The 16,087-nt window shown below is 35.0% G+C and overlaps 1 protein-coding gene across 2 annotated transcripts in view; it reads right to left on the bottom strand.

Moving 5' to 3' along the window:
• LOC136035685 (reelin-like) overlaps positions 1-16,087 on the bottom strand; it is a 538,294-nt gene that overhangs the window by 11,386 nt on the left and 510,821 nt on the right. For both annotated transcript variants that reach the window (XM_065717615.1, XM_065717614.1), the window contains exons 46-47: positions 10,496-10,665; positions 6,929-7,071 (exon numbers count right to left, since the gene is read on the bottom strand). In XM_065717615.1, coding sequence (XP_065573687.1) covers positions 6,929-7,071; positions 10,496-10,665 — 313 coding nt within the window. The remainder of the gene's footprint in view (positions 1-6,928; positions 7,072-10,495; positions 10,666-16,087) is intronic.

The following is a 16,087-nucleotide window of genomic DNA, read 5'->3' on the forward strand; positions in this document are numbered from 1 at the left end:
ATGAACACAAAATTTCAATAGATAACTTCCTGAGATTTGAAAATAAAAGTGACAACTTTGATTCAGCTCTGGCGCAGCATATATACGAAAATACTGACCATTTAGTTCTTTTTGAAGAGGCAACTTTAATATCTACTGTAAATACCCTACCGCAATCTTTTAAAGAGGTGATTGATATAAAAAAAATATATAAGCAGAAATTTGGCTATAAATAGAAACACGGGAAACATTTCATTATTCCCAATTTATAAAAAACTTAATATTAAAAGACTCTATCAATATTTTCGCCCAGTCTAATTTAAGAAAGCCTGTCCGCATATCTAATGAAAACCGAAATTGTAGACAGGCAATATCGTTTGCATGGCAAAGGATACTTATTAAATCTCAATTAAATATCAATATTATTAAATATCAAATTTCATTAAATTTTATTAAATATCAAATTTTATTAAATATCAATATTAAGTATCAATTGATAACTTCTCTTTCATTGATCTCATTTTGGCTATTGTTTTTGATTCAGTGTCTTTTCTCTCCTTGTAGAGTTCACTTCACAAAGTTAGGTTTTGTTGTTGTTCTTTTTTGTTTTTTTCCTCTTTCTTTTTTTAGAGCTCTAAGGACGACTTGAAGGAGGTCCTTGTCGAAATATTTACTTGATTTTCATCTTCATATCTTGCAACTGGCTGACAAAATCCTCTTTTTCAACTATTTGATTTTTTTCTTTTCATTTCTTTTTCCCTTTCTTGTTTTCATGCGTCATGTATAGCCAGTATGGTCTCAGAACGTATTTGACTTGAAATAGGTAATATAGAGGCTGATTCTAAAAGAACTAATCTAATTTTGTACAACTTTGATCCATCAAGATGAGCAGAGACATTACTTGAAGAAGTAATGGATTCTCTCAGAACAAAACTGGAGAAGACGCGACTTAAAATGAGTAATATAAAGGCTGATTCGAAAAGAACTTTTGTGATTTTGTACAACTTTGATCCGTCAAGACGAACACAGACATTACTTGAAGCTGTAGTTTCCACTTTTCACCAGTTTATTCCAAATGTCTTGATACATCTTAGCGACATAGAAAACGTTTTCCATATTAAATCTATTAAATCTAATCAAAACCCCGCCCCATTTTGTTAAATTTACGAGCGCTTTTTGCAGTCATTTTGTTCTGAATCAGGTCAACGTTTTAGACACACGAAAAATTGAATTACGCCTGACTACACAGAGCTTCAATTGCTTGCGAGAATGAAAATGAAATTTGCCCATGAGGCAGCGAAATCAGCGGGAAAAGAGGGTAAGTTGCGTAGTATGAAATTGTTTGTAGAGAACAAGGGTTATATATAAAATGTCGAAACTGATGTGATAGAGGAGCGCACAGTACCTGGTGGTGAATAAAGAAAAGGAGTTGCTAGTGAACACTGAATATAGGCTGCTGGTGGCTCAAACCTAACGTTGATAGATGACGGAAGGCCGAGAGCGGATTCGCAATTATCGAACTCAAGCGCCACACCTATGTCGTCTTTTGGTAGCGCATTTAGTGATCCTGTACAATTTCATAATATAATCAAAGTACATAAAACAATTATTTCTGTTGCTCCGCTGCATGTTGAAGAAGGAGCTTCAAGCACAGATTCAAGCTCTGAAATCATAAGCTCGAACGATAGTGCGCGGAATACAAAATAGCCACCTTTTTTTAGAGGTAGGGCCACAATAATTGAAAGGCGGTTCGTACGTCGTAAGCTATCTTTCCAAGATCAGAGTGATCGGTTGCAAGAATAGGGAGACCAGGGCCATGATGTTATGCAGGACAGAATAAGATAGTACATTTCAACATTTAAGGATGGAGTGAAGTGAAAATTAATAGTCTATTGGTATTGCAGTGCATGTTTTATATTGTAGCATTATCGGAAAAGTGGTTGAAAATGAAATTGAGTTTGAAAGGTTTATGTATTTTTTTTGTCCAGTGTGGAAAATCCAGGAATGGACGAACTTGTGGTGGAGTAGCAATTTTTTCATCTGAGAGTTTTTTGTCTAGGCATAAAGTACAACGGCTGAAGAGCGTTTTTTGGTAATTCGATATGGTTAAGAGTCGAAAGTTGATGGACGGTCTGTTATTTTTTTGTGCAATTTATATCCCTCCAGAGTCGAGCTCGTACAACGAGGAGGATACGTTGTGTATATTAGATGGACCAAAAAGGTAAATTTTCCATTCAGTTTCCTTCTGATTCGCTTTGTCTTCCTCTTTGGCGTCTCTGTGTGGATTTCGAGGCTGTGGCAGCGGTAGGTTCGGATCACTTGCCTGTTATGGCTACTTTTGATTGGGTTAGTTCTAAGAAACTAGCGGAGAATAGTGATAGGAAGAAAACACACCGGGAAGATGAGGATTTAGGGATTAGAAAGGCACTGAAAGTATCAGGGTAAAAGGAGAAAGAGTATGATGATGAGTTAAGAAGTTCAGCAGGAATTAGAGAATTCTTTCGTTTTATTAGGTGACGGGAAAATAGAGGAGTCTTTAGCATTAGTTTATGGTGTTGTACATGAGGTAGGTTCAAAGTTAAATTGTAGAGTTAAGAATGCTATCAAGAATGGATATTTCGATGATGACTTCAAAAGGAAACGCCAGGAAGTTTTAGAGGCACTGCAGAATGCAAAGTATAGCATGGGAAGAAGAAAAAGTACTAGATTTTATATGGGTTACAAGTTGATTCTGGATAAGTATAAGAAAATGTTGAAGATTTAAAAAAAAGAGCATGAAATTAGGACAGGAGAGGGACTTAAGAAAGGTATTAGACAAGGGGATATTGGAACCTATTGGCGTATAGTTAAGAAATCTATTGGAGGAATAGAGGTTTATGTTGGTATACCAGAAATAGATTCTTGGCTTATATATTTAGAGGAGAGAAAAAATGTATTGATCAGGGACCAAGGAGAAACTAGTTTAAGTGCAGATCTGGTATCTGCAGCACTTGATGTAGTTAATAGGCAAATGAAAGAATGTCATTAGGATTTGGTTGCTCCCACCCAGGTAAGTGAAGTTTGGGAGACAATGAAAGAAATGAGAAACAGTTCTGTTCCAGGTATAAACGGAATACCAACCACACTTAAGAAGTAGGGACGGGTGTGACTGCTGCCTATTGTAGCAGGGACACTTTCTGGTATATTGAATAGTGTAGAATGACCCTTGTCTTGGGTTACGTCTATTCTAGTGCTGTTATTTACAAAGGGGATAGGTTAGACCATGGGAATTATAGAGGTATAAGTATAAGCAATGTGGTTCATAAGGTTTTTGCTGAAATTTTATGTGGTAGGATAGATAGCTGGATAGACCAAAATAAAACTTTGTTAGATTCGCAGGAGGGGTTCAGAAAAGGCTATAGTCCAACAGATCAAATTTTTATTTTATTAGGTATGATTAGGAAACAAGTTAAGAGAAAAAAGGGCAGTCTTTTTGTGCATTTTTGGATTTAAAAGGGGCGTTTGATGGAGTGGAGAGATGCTTAACGATAGAGTCGCTACTACTACTAGGGCTACCAAGCGCATTTGTGATGATTATAGCATCTACACATAATATAGTTAAGACTTTATTACGGGTAGGCAAGGATTTCTCTAGGGTTATCAGGAGTAGAATTGGTGTTAAGCGGGGATGCAAAATTTCCCCAAGGCTATTTTCATTGTATATTAGTGATTTTAAAGAACATTTGATAGGCAGAGGTACCCCAATAATTAAACTTTCAAGTGCAATTGCTGCGGCATTACTTTTTGTGGACGACATAAAATTAGTAGCTGAAGGTAAAAAATATTTGCAACAACTGCCAGATATAACCTCTTCTTATCTTCAATCATAGGATTTTTACTTTGGTTTCCAGGGGAACGGGTTGAGGGGAGGGGTTATGTGGAAGGATCTTTCCATGGAGGAATTTGTCATGGGGGAAGAGATTTTCAATGAAGGGGGCGCAGGATTTTCTAGCATTATTTTAAAAGAAATGGAAAAATAAATTTGAAATTTTTTTTTAAACTGAGAATGAGGAGCAGCATTAAAACTTAAAATGAACAGAAATTATTACGTATACGAGGGGCTCGCCTCCTCTTATTACGTCGCTCTTAACACTAAAGTATTTTTAGTTATTTCAACTATTTATTATACGACCTTTATGATTCAAGAGTCATTCTTAAGGAATTGGGGCAAAATTTAAGCCTTAGTGTAAAGAGCGAGATATTGACGAGGAGGTGAACCTCCTCATATACGTAATAAAAAAAACAATGCAGAAGTTCGTTACGTAAGTTATTTCGTAAGTTACGTATACTTTTTACTAGTAAAAACGTTCGTTAAAAATTAAAAGCTCTATTATTCCTTTCAAGTAACCAAAAAATCGGAGGGCAACTAGGCCTCTTCCCCCACTCCTTTTTTTCTCAAAATCATCCGATCAAAACTATGAGAAAGCAATGTAGCCGAAAAAACTATTATTCAAATTTCGATTTAATTATTCATGTGAGGAGAGCCAAAATCAAAATATACATTAATTCAAAAAACGTTCAGAAATTAAACGAAAAAAAAGCAATTTTTTAACTCAAAGTAGGGAGCGACGTTAAAACTTAAAACAAACAGAAATTACTCCGTATATGAAAATAGTTGTTCTCTCCTCAACACCCCGCTCTTTACGTTAAAGTTTTTTAATGTTTTAAGAAGTAAAGTTGAGAGAAATAGTCAAACTTTAGCATAAAGAGTTTTTTTACTTTTTTAAAAAGTAGAGTTGAGAAAAAGAGTCAAACCTTAGCGTAAAGAGTGGGGCGTTGAGGAGAAAACAGCCCCTTTCATATATGAGTAATTTCTGTTCATTTGAAGTTTAATGTCACTCCTTACTTTCAGTTTAAAAAAAAAACTTGTTTTTTTTTCATTTAATTGTAATAAGAAAGTCGTATTAAACGTAAAGTAGTAAGTGTTTATGGTTTTTAGTGAAAGTGGAGATTAGATAGACTTGCACTGTCAGTTTACGTATGAAGTTTGGACACTAAATCATGTACATGAATTTCGGTACATAGGTTTTAGGCTATCGTCAGATAGGAAACGGAAAAACTATCTTAAGATGGTTGACAGAAAGGGAAATAGACTACTAGGAATGTTAAGTAAAAGTAGTATTAAGGAAAGTAGGGATGTAGGACTGCTAAAGTATATTTTAAATGCTAGGGTTAGATCAGCTTTGCATTACAGTGCGGAGCTTCGGGGGTTTAATAAGGAGCTAAATTTAGAAAGAATGCAGTAGAGGTTTTTCAAGCGTATGTTAGGCATTGATAAAAAGTTCAAAGGGTTAGAGCTGAAAGGGCATATAGGAATAAAGTGTATGAGACAGAGTAGGTTAATTAGTATGATTAAATTTTGGGGAAGGGTGTCATTGATAGAAGATAATCGGCTGGTTAAACAATAATTTTTGATGATGCTTCAATATAGGAGGAAGGATTCGTGGCCAAATCAGGTGAAGTGTATATTAGACCGTGCAGGGCTAGGTAATTGCTGTAATAAGGGCAAGGGGATAGGAGGGATGGTAGGGACTGAATCAAAGTTAGTTGCTACTAGGCCAGAGTCTTGGCAAGTTCAGGTTTCGGCAAGCTGAGAATGCCACCTCGCCGTCCCTTGTGGAAGACAAGGAGAACTGGGGCGATGATATTTACCTAAGAATACGATTTGCTCCGGAAGATTTGACGCGGATAGTGTATGTAAAGGGGATTTGTATTACTCAAATTGATTGAGGTATGGTCCTTACAGTTTCTCTATGTGTGAAAGAGATGGATGAGTCTTTGCATCATTATTTAGGGGAACGTAGGGAGTTGAGGGAGTTGCGCTTGGAAATGTGTATTAGGGAGGTCGGGGGGGGGATTGGATTCCGGAAATTTTGAGAAGTAGGTGTTACTTAAACATAAAAAATATTGGAAAGTTCGTCCGGGTAGGTGGGAGGTATCGTGATGATTTTCTTAAACAATTAGTTTTAGTGTTTTTTCAGTCTTTGTTTTGTTCTGTATTTTATTTTGCTTGTTTTGTGCATGTCACCATGGCCTAACTGGGTTGTCGTGTGAATAAATCTATCTATTTAACTGTCTATAGAAATTATGTATAAAAGGCACAATAAATCTTGACAATTTTTTAAAAAAGGGTGGTTATGCCTTAGAATAGCTTATTTATGGTATTAAAAAGGGATTTTGCAAATATCAAAATGAGATTTGCTACTCATCATATTGAACTCAACCATGTCAATATAAATAAGTTCAATCTGTCGCGTATTATTTATTTTTGAATATGTTTAAAAGTGCTCAGTCAATCCTAAAAAGAATTTTCTACATTTATTTTTCCATTCGCAAAAATAATGGGGGATATGAAGTTTTTCATATCAAAACTTAACTTTTGCTTATTTTGTAATCCACAGTCAACCTAGGTATACAAAAGATGAGGGATAATGACAAAAAAAATTCAACGTTTTTTTTTGTCTCCTAATGGAAATTTATGTTGTATAAAATGACACTGGCTATGGTACTGTATAAAACATTATAGCAAGCTACTTTTTGCTAATTCAATTACTGTTTTGGAATTTTAAGGGCCGAGCCATTTCTCAATTAGTTTCAACTTCTTTAAAATGTAAAATATTCACTTTTCAAAATACCATGACCCTCCTTATTTTAAATTTTGCTGGAGATAGTGCATCAAAGCCACCTCAGAAGCACTTTTGGGGACAAAGTCCTTACATAAAGCAGCTGATAAACCACGAAGAATCCATTAGTATTCATTTTCAGCATACGGGGGTTTGACTAAACTAAAGGAAACAAGCCGCACCTTCCAAAATATATAAAATCCCCTCCAAAACCCCCTCCCTTCCGATCCACTCCAAAAATATGAAAACTCTGCTTCCATTAATAATTTAACATTTATGAAGAATACCATCATAGCCTGAATCACAAACACATCTTCCTTGGTTACAGAAACCCCTTCCAGAGCATGATTCTTCACAGGGCTCTCCAACGTAAATATGAAGTAAGTCCCAGGCAAACCTACCAATTTGCAGCAATCTTATCTGTCCATTCCTAGAATCATTAATCAGTTTGATAGATATAAGTAACAAAGTGAAAGTGATAGACAGATAGCTAGATAGAAAGAGAGAGAAAGAGAAAGAGGGCGAGAGAGAGAGCGAGAGAGAGAGAGAGAGAGAGAGAGAGAGAGAGAGAGAGAGAGAGAGAGAGAGAGAGAGAGAGAGAGAGGAGAGAGAGAGAGAGAGAGAGAGAGAGAGGGAGAGAGAGAGGAGAGAGAGAGAGAGAGGAAGAGAGAGAGAGAGAGAGAGAGAGGAGAGAGAGAGAGGAGAGAGAGAGAGAGAGGAGAGAGAGAGAGAGAGAGAGAGAGAGAGAGAGAGAGAGATAGAAAGAAATAGAGAGAGAGAGACAGAGAGAGAGAGAGAGAGAGAGGAGAGAGAGAGAGAAGAGAGGAGAGAGAGAGAGAGGAGAGAGAGAGATTGAGAGATACAGCAAAGATTCTTAAACAGAAACATAGATTTTATTTTTCGGGCCAGTTGTGTTGTGGCATAAGTACGAGGAATCCTTACAGATTATATGGTTTTCGAACCATGAGCTTACTTTAGTTATTATGATTAGTTTTTGCGCCAAACAACAGTAGTGACCACAACTGCGTACGCTCCTTCTGTTTAGAGCTTCGCTCTTCACTCTTTCTGTGTGGTGCACAAAAACAAGTTAAGAAGTTTGATGATGAGTACTGAAGAGAACTAGGAATCTCTGGGTATGTATAATTCAGCTTTTCCTCGAATATTGAAGATATGTAAATCGATTAAAGATCGAAAATGAGATAGAGACAAAAATTCATAGACAAAGTACTAGAAAATGAATTTCTTTCTCAAAATATCACAGATCGTGCTAACTGGGAGTTCCAAATACGTTATCAGATAATTTAGAATTTCTTGTAAATCTTTCATACAGAGATAAACTTTTCATTGTCTAGCTTGTGTAAATGTTGCATTAGCTGATCTCTTAATCAATCTCAGACCAAAATTCAATTGAAAATATTGACATCAAATCAAAATTTTGATTTGTTATCCTCGATGCTGATAATATGGTTATATCGTCAAACTTGAAAATAAAAGTATGGGTAAAGTGATGCAAGGGACAAATTTGAAACAGTTAGTGAATTCTTGATGATTTTTTTTCAAAAGGACTTTGATTTTCAAATGGGATATGACTCTAAGAATCTTCATAAATAAATAATCTGAAAAACAGACTTGGGAGCCAAATACATGGGGTATACTAGGAAAACTTACGGATGAAGGCTCAATGAATACGAAGTTCAATTAATTTTTATCTCAAATTGACTGGTTTTTGAATGAATTTGACTCTAAGACTTTGAATATATGAAACATCGGAAAAACAGGCATGGGTAAAGTGATGTAGCAATCTTGACACATTTAATGACGATAATTCCACGATATTAAGCTTCATTAGAATAAATTGATCAAACTGGCTTAAATTTAAATTGATTGAATCATATAATATGAACATTTCAAACACTGAAAACCACCTGAAATGGATGAAGTGCAATAAGGAGCAAACAGGAATATTGGACAATAACACCTGACATAAACTAAACTTGGTAATATATTTTCTTCAAATTGATTTTGAATTTTGAACGTACAGGATTTGAAGAATATAAATATAAAAAACAAAAATGCTAGCTTAAGTAAAGTGATACGCGGAGCAAACTTGAGACATTTGATAATGGGACCTTAATGAAACGAGTTGAATGATGTTTATTTTTCATATTAGCTGAATTTTGAATGAATATTTCACAAAAACTTGGGTAAACAGATTTACAGAGCAATCACGAAACAATCCATGATTGCAGATGAAAGAAATCAAAGTTTGACATTTTATTTTAAATCAAAACTGTTTTTGTGCGGATATGACTCAAAATAGTTAGATAAGATTTAGATAAAAGATTTAGATAAATTTAGATTTTTTTTTTACTTGACTTTGATTTTTGAATGGATTTAAATCTAAAAACGTCAATTTCTAAAGTATGAAAAAAAGCTTGGATAAAGTTTTCAACTCTGTAAACTAAAAATGTTTGATGAACGCAGCTCAGCTAAAAAATTAAAGTTCGATAGTATTCCTTTTAAAACTGACTGAATTTTAGAATGGACATGACTCAAAAATTGTGAATATTTCAAACATCGAAAAAAACAGGATTTGGTAGACTGATGCACAGAGCTAAACTGAAACATTTAAAGATGACAGCTAAGAAATCAAGGTTTGTTATAATTTTTTATTTCGCTTTGAATTCTGAACAGATGTAACTCGAATAATGTGAATAACTCAAACATTGATAACAAACTAGCTCGGGAAGAGTAATGGAAATTGAACCCTTTAAACATTTAGCAATGACACATCAAAGAAGTTAAAGATTGATTATATTAGGAGGATTATTGCCTACATCGTGACTCGTTCGATTATTTTCCAACAGACTGACTTTTGAATGAATATGGGTTAAATAATGTAAATATATAAATATTCAAAAATAATCTTGGGTAAAAACAATGAAACATAAGGTAATGGGCATTTCAAAGAAATTAACTTTGAAATTCGAATGGACACTACTATAAGAATATGATTATTTTAAAAATAAATCAACAGGCCTGGGTAAAGTTACATGGAGTATATTTAAAAAAATTTGATGATTGTAGCTTAAATTAAAATAAAAGTTATATGCTTTCTTTTTTCACATTAATTAAATTTCGGAATGGATATTTTTTGATGGCAGCTGAAAGGACCACAAAGTTCGATGATATTCTTTTTGAAATAATTGTTGATTTTTACAAATACATGACTCAAATACTGTGAATATTTTAAATATCAAAAACAGGTTTTGGTAAAATGATATAAAATACGAACTTGAAATATTTGACGATCTTAGCTCAAAGAAACTAAAGTCTGATGATATTTTTTTCTAATTAACTTTAGTTTTCAATAGAAATGAGTCAAAGAATGTAAGTGTTTGAGATATCAAAAGTAAAAATTTGTGTAAATTGAGGCATAGAGGTACTTGAAATGAGTTTGATGATTTTTTTTTATTGACTGATTGTAAAGACAACAGGCTTGGGTAAATTGATACATGGAAAAAACTAGAAATATTTGATGCTACCAGTTCAAGCAAATTGAAGCTTAATGATTTTTTCAAACTTGGCCTGGATCTTTGAATGGATATGACTCAAGGAATGTGAATACTTGCCATACTGAAAAAAGAAGAAAGGCAGACTAAACATTGTCATATATTTGAGCAATCTTTCAACAGTTAATGGTGACTGCTCGAACGAACCACTGTTAGATAATGTGTTCTTTTCCCATTGTAATTTTCAATGGACATTAATCATCCACTTTAATTAATTAAAACATCACATCAAATAAACACAAAATTCCGAACGAAGTTTTGTAATGCATAGGGAAAACTTACGAAGTTTGATGTTGATTATTCAAAGGAATTAAAATTCGCTGATGGGTGTTATTTTGAAACTCCCTTCGACTAAAGCTTCCCAAATGAATCCATCTTAATCCTGGAGAATATCGGTAATGCAATTCGACTTTATCCAGGGTGCAGGTCTCTTTCATTGAGTAAAAAGCAATCTATAAGTTAGAATAATTAAGTGACTGAGACATAACTATCCAAAAACTTGCCTGTTTCTATTAAATTATGTAACAAATTAACTTAAAAAGCTTCCCAAACAAATCCAACTTAATTCTTGAGAATATCGGTATTGCAATTCAATCCTATCCAGATTACAGGTCTCTTTAATTGAGCAAAAAATACTCGGTAAGTTAGAAAAATTAAATGACTTTAACGGAACTATATAAGAAATTGCCTGTTGCTCTTCAATTATGTGACCAATTAACCTATAAAAACACATAAGAAATGTCAGATGCTCCAAGCCAGGACTTACTCCCTGATATTTGCAGTAAGAGGGCGTGCTTTTCCCTTGGTATAATATCACTAGGCTGGAAATATAAAAAGACACCTATATAGAAAATATACTTATTTAATAATAATAATTTTTTTTATAGTTACTGTTATAATAATCAATTTAACAGTTTTAAAAATAGTTCTTTATGGTTGATAAAGGATTGGTTATCGTTTAAACTAACTATTTTCGTAAACTGTTGAATATTCCTTAGAAAAAGGCTAAAATATAAGTTTTCTTTAAAACGTCTCTACTTATTAACCTGATAAAAAAAATAAAGAGAAATGGTGATTAGCTTCAAGTAAAGAAAGTTACGAATCGGACTGGCAATCCCTTTGAATTTAGGATAAGATTTTGGAAAGACATTAACATTATCTATATCTATATATATAAAAATAAGTTGTCTGTGTGTCTGTGTGTCGAGTGACGTCATGTCATCAGGTCGTCATGTCGTCATTATGACAATGACGTCATTAACAGTATTTAAGACATTCGTTCACGGAAAAATGTTTAATTGTAAAATGACTGAAGAACCTACAATGTCAACAGCCGAGGAGCTTCAAGTAAAGAAAGTTACAAATCGGACTGGCAATCCCATTGAATTTAGGATGGGTTTTTGGAAAGACATTAACATTATCTATCTTATATATATAAAAATAAGTTGTCTGTCTGTGTGTCTGTCTGTCAGGTGACGTCATGTTTCTGTGTCGACTGACGTCATGAAGTTAGTTGTCGTCATTTTTGCTATGACGGTGACGTCATTAAAGATATTTAAGACATATATGTTCACGTAGAAATCTATTAATGTTTAAGTTTAAAATGACTGATGAACTTACAATGGCAAAAGCCGATGAAGATGCTCAAACAGTCTATGCCAAAAAACTTGCTGCTGATAGTGAAAGTCAGAAAAGAAAGCGTGCAGAGGAATCAAAAGAACAGCAAGGAAACAGGCTTGAGGCTAAAGAACACAGAACCGCGCAGTTAGATGAAGATCCACCTGGACAGCGAGAGTCAAAACATATCAAAACTGAAAATGATAGCGGTGATGATTGGGTTTGGGATTTTGACTTGGATAAGGTCATCAATGCCTTCCAGATTTTAGTTAAAAAAACAAAGATTTGGCGATATGTATTTCATAGTGAAGCTGAAAAATAAAGAAGAAAAAGAAAACTGAAAAAAGAAAAAATGTAAAAAACTAAAAAATACTAAAAAGAAAAAACACTCAAAGATAAATTACAGACCGGGACACAAATGACGACCGGGACAGAGGGAATATAAATAACGACCGGGACACTCAAAGAGAAATTACAGACTGGGATACCGGGACACAAATGACTACCGGGACACAGGGAATATAAATGACGACCAGGACACAGGTATTTAAGAATATCGTTCAAAGACAAATTTTTAATTGTAAGAAGACCGTTGAAAGAGAAATTTCTAATTGTAAAATGACTGAAGAACCTACAATGGCAACGGTACCACCATCGAAGTAGATAACCAGTGGGTCGTTCCATATTCCCCATTATTATCAAAAACATTTAATGCACACATAAACGTTGAATACTGTAACTCCGTAAAGGCAATCAAATACATATGTAAATACGTCAACAAAGGCAGTGACATGGCAGTTTTTGGCTTGCAGCCCGAAATCAAAGATTTCGACGAAATCTTACAATATCAGGCTGGAAGATACATAAGCAGTAATGAAGCTGTTTGGCGAATTCTTTCATTTCCGATACATGAACGTAGTCCAGCTGTTGTTCACTTAGCGGTACATTTACAGAATGGTCAACGTGTTTATTTCTCGGAAACCAACGTGCAACAAAGAGCCCTGAATCCACCGGATACAAAATTAACAGCTTTTTTTTCGCTTTGCAAAAATGATTCTTTTGCAAAAAAACTGCTGTATACTGAAGTGCCTTCGTATTACACGTGGAATACTAAAAATAAAGTATTTGAACGTCAAAAACAGGGTAAGTCAGTCGACGGCCAACCTACCATCTTCAAAGATACCACGATAGGAAGACTCTACACCGTTCACCCCAATCAACATGAATGCTTCTTTCTACGCCTGCTTTTGGTGAATGTATCCGGTCCGACATCCTTTGAGTATTTGAGAACTGTAAACGGTACTATACATGACACTTACCGTAGTGCATGCCAAGCTCTGAATTTATTGGAGTATGACCAACACTGGGATAACTGCATCAATGACGCGTGCGAAACGTCAACCCCAAGTCAAATTCGTGCATTGTTTGGCATCATTTTAACAACTTGCTCTCCATCAGCTCGTACAGAGTTATGGGAAAAATATAAGTCAAAAATGTCCGAAGATATACTCCATCGAAAACAGTTAGAGACGTCAGATATGACTTTTGATTTTACATCAGAAATTTATAACTACACTTTAGTTATTATAGAAGATTTGTGCGTACGTATGGCAAACAAACCTCTTCAGGATTTGGGAATGCCTTCACCTAACCGTATCGCTGCTGTTTTGACATGTGTAGAATTGGATCGTTAACAAAGTTACAGTACGAGTGATCTATTGTCGTATGTACAAAATAACATTTCCAAGTTAACGTCGGAACAAAAAGACATTTATGATACGATAGACTCAATTTCAGGACATATACAACTACCTGCTGATTTCTGTAATTTAGTGACGTCCAAAAATGAATTGATTGAAAAAGTATTTCCGAATATTCTAAAAAATTATAAAAATAATAAATGGCTAAGTGAAAGAGCGATTCTCGCACCCAAAAATATAGACGTCCACGAAATCAACAATATTGTTTTGACCAAGATTCGAGACCAGGCAGTCCTTTACAAGTCAGTCGACAAAGTTTTGGAACCAAATGAAGCGGTTAATTATCCATCTGAATTTTTAAATTCCATAGATCTTTCAGGGTTTCCACCACACGTGCTACAACTAAAAATAGGCGTACCAATAATACTTTTAAGAAATATAAACCCACCAAAGCTTTGCAATGGCACGCGACTTGCCGTAAAAAAAAACAATGGAAAACCTAATAGAGGCCACAATCTTGACAGGGCCTTTTGAGGGTGAGGCTGTTCTTATTCCTCGCATTCCCATGATTCCAACGGATCTGCCTTTTCAATTTAAAAGATTGCAATTCCCAATTCGATTAGCATTTGCAATCACCATTAACAAAGCTCAAGGTCAATCATTAGAAAAATGTGGTATAGATCTTAATACTGATTGTTTTTCCCATGGACAATTGTACGTTGCATGTTCGAGGGTCGGTAAACCTGACAATCTATTTATATGCAGCGACAATTGGACAGCGAAGAATGTTGTATATTCGCAAGTTTTAAGCAGTTAATTTGTATTGTATCTATCTATCTATCTATCTATATAAAAACGAGTTGTGTGTATGCATGTTTGTTTGTTTGTAAAAAGAGCGTTTGCATATGACGTCATTATTAGTACATACGGCTTTGTATATGCACAGACAATGGGAAAGCCAAGAATGTTGTACATTCGCAATTTTTACGTAGTTTAACTCCTGCAGACGAAATGAATGCTTGCCTGAAAAATTCTAATTTATGGGCACACGTAAAAATATTAAAATTAACTACAAATATGCGTGTCCGATTGCAAAACGATGACTCTGGTCAAACATTTTCAGATCAATTGCTGGCAATTGGAAACGGTAAGCTCCCAGTAGTGGGAAAGCCAAAAATGTTGTATATTCGCAATTTTTACGTAGTTTGAAACACATATATAAATCTATCTATATTCACAGGTGGGACACAGGGACACAACTACAATGGCGCGTAACTAATATGGTGCGTAACGACTTACGCGCGCGGGGGGGCTTGGGGTTGCGCGAAGCGCCCCACCAACTAGGTTTTAGGGGTGGCGCGAAGCGCCACCCCAAAAGCTAGTATCTATATATATAAAAATAAGTTGTATGTGTGTCTGTGTGTCGAGTGACGTCATGTCATCAGGTCGTCATGTCGTCATTATGACAATGACGTCATTAAAGGTATTTAAGACATTCTTTCACGGAAAAATGTTTAATCGTAAAATGACTGAAGAACCTACAATGTCAACAGCCGAGGAAGCTGCTCAAAGAGTCTATGCCAAAAAACTTGCTGCTGATAGAGAAAGTAAGAAAAGAAAGCGTGCCGAGGAATCACAAGAGTAACGCGAAACCAGACTTGCTGCTAAAAGAGAAAGTGAAAAAAGAAGGCTAATAGTATTTAAGAAAATCGTTCAAAGACAAATTTTTAATTGTAAGAAGATCGTGGACGGAAAAATGTTTAATTGTAAAATGACTGAAGAACCTACAATGGCAACAGCCGAGGAAGCTGCTCAAAGAGTCTATGCGAAAAAACTTGCGGCTGATAGAGAAAGTAAGAAAAGAAAGCGTGCCGAGGAGTCACAAGAACAGCAAGAAAACAGGCTTGCGGCTAAAGAACGCAAAACCGCGCAGTTAGATGAAAATCCACCTGGACAGCGAGAGTCAAAACATATCAAAACTGAAAATGATAGCGATGATTATTGGGTTTGGGATTTTGACTTGGATAAGGTCATCAATGCCTACCAGATTTTAGTTAAAAAAAACAAAGGATCGGCGATATGTATTTCATAGTGACGCTGAAAAATAAAGAAGAAAAAGAAAACTGAAAAAAGAAAAAAGGTAAAAAACTAAAAAAAAGAAAAAAAAAACACTCAAAGAGAAATTACAGACCGGGACACAAATGACGACCGGGACAGAGGGAATATAAATAACGACCGGGACACTCAAAGAGAAATTACAGACTGGGATACCGGGACACAAATGACGACCGGGACACAGGGAATATAAATGACGACCAGGACACAGGTATTTAAGAATATCGTTCAAAGACAAATTTTTAATTGTAAGAAGATCGTTGAAAGAGAAATTTCTATTCTATATAAGTGACGATAAAATATAAGTGACGATGGGGACACAGGGAATGTTTGATTAGCAATCACCATCAACAAAGCTCAAGGGCAGTCATTAGAATAATGAGGTATAGATCTGAATACGGATTGTTTTCCCATGGGCCATGGGCAATTTATATGTAGGTGT

Source organism: Artemia franciscana, chromosome 14, assembly GCF_032884065.1.
Source record: "Artemia franciscana chromosome 14, ASM3288406v1, whole genome shotgun sequence".
Taxonomy (NCBI): Eukaryota; Metazoa; Arthropoda; class Branchiopoda; order Anostraca; family Artemiidae; genus Artemia; species Artemia franciscana.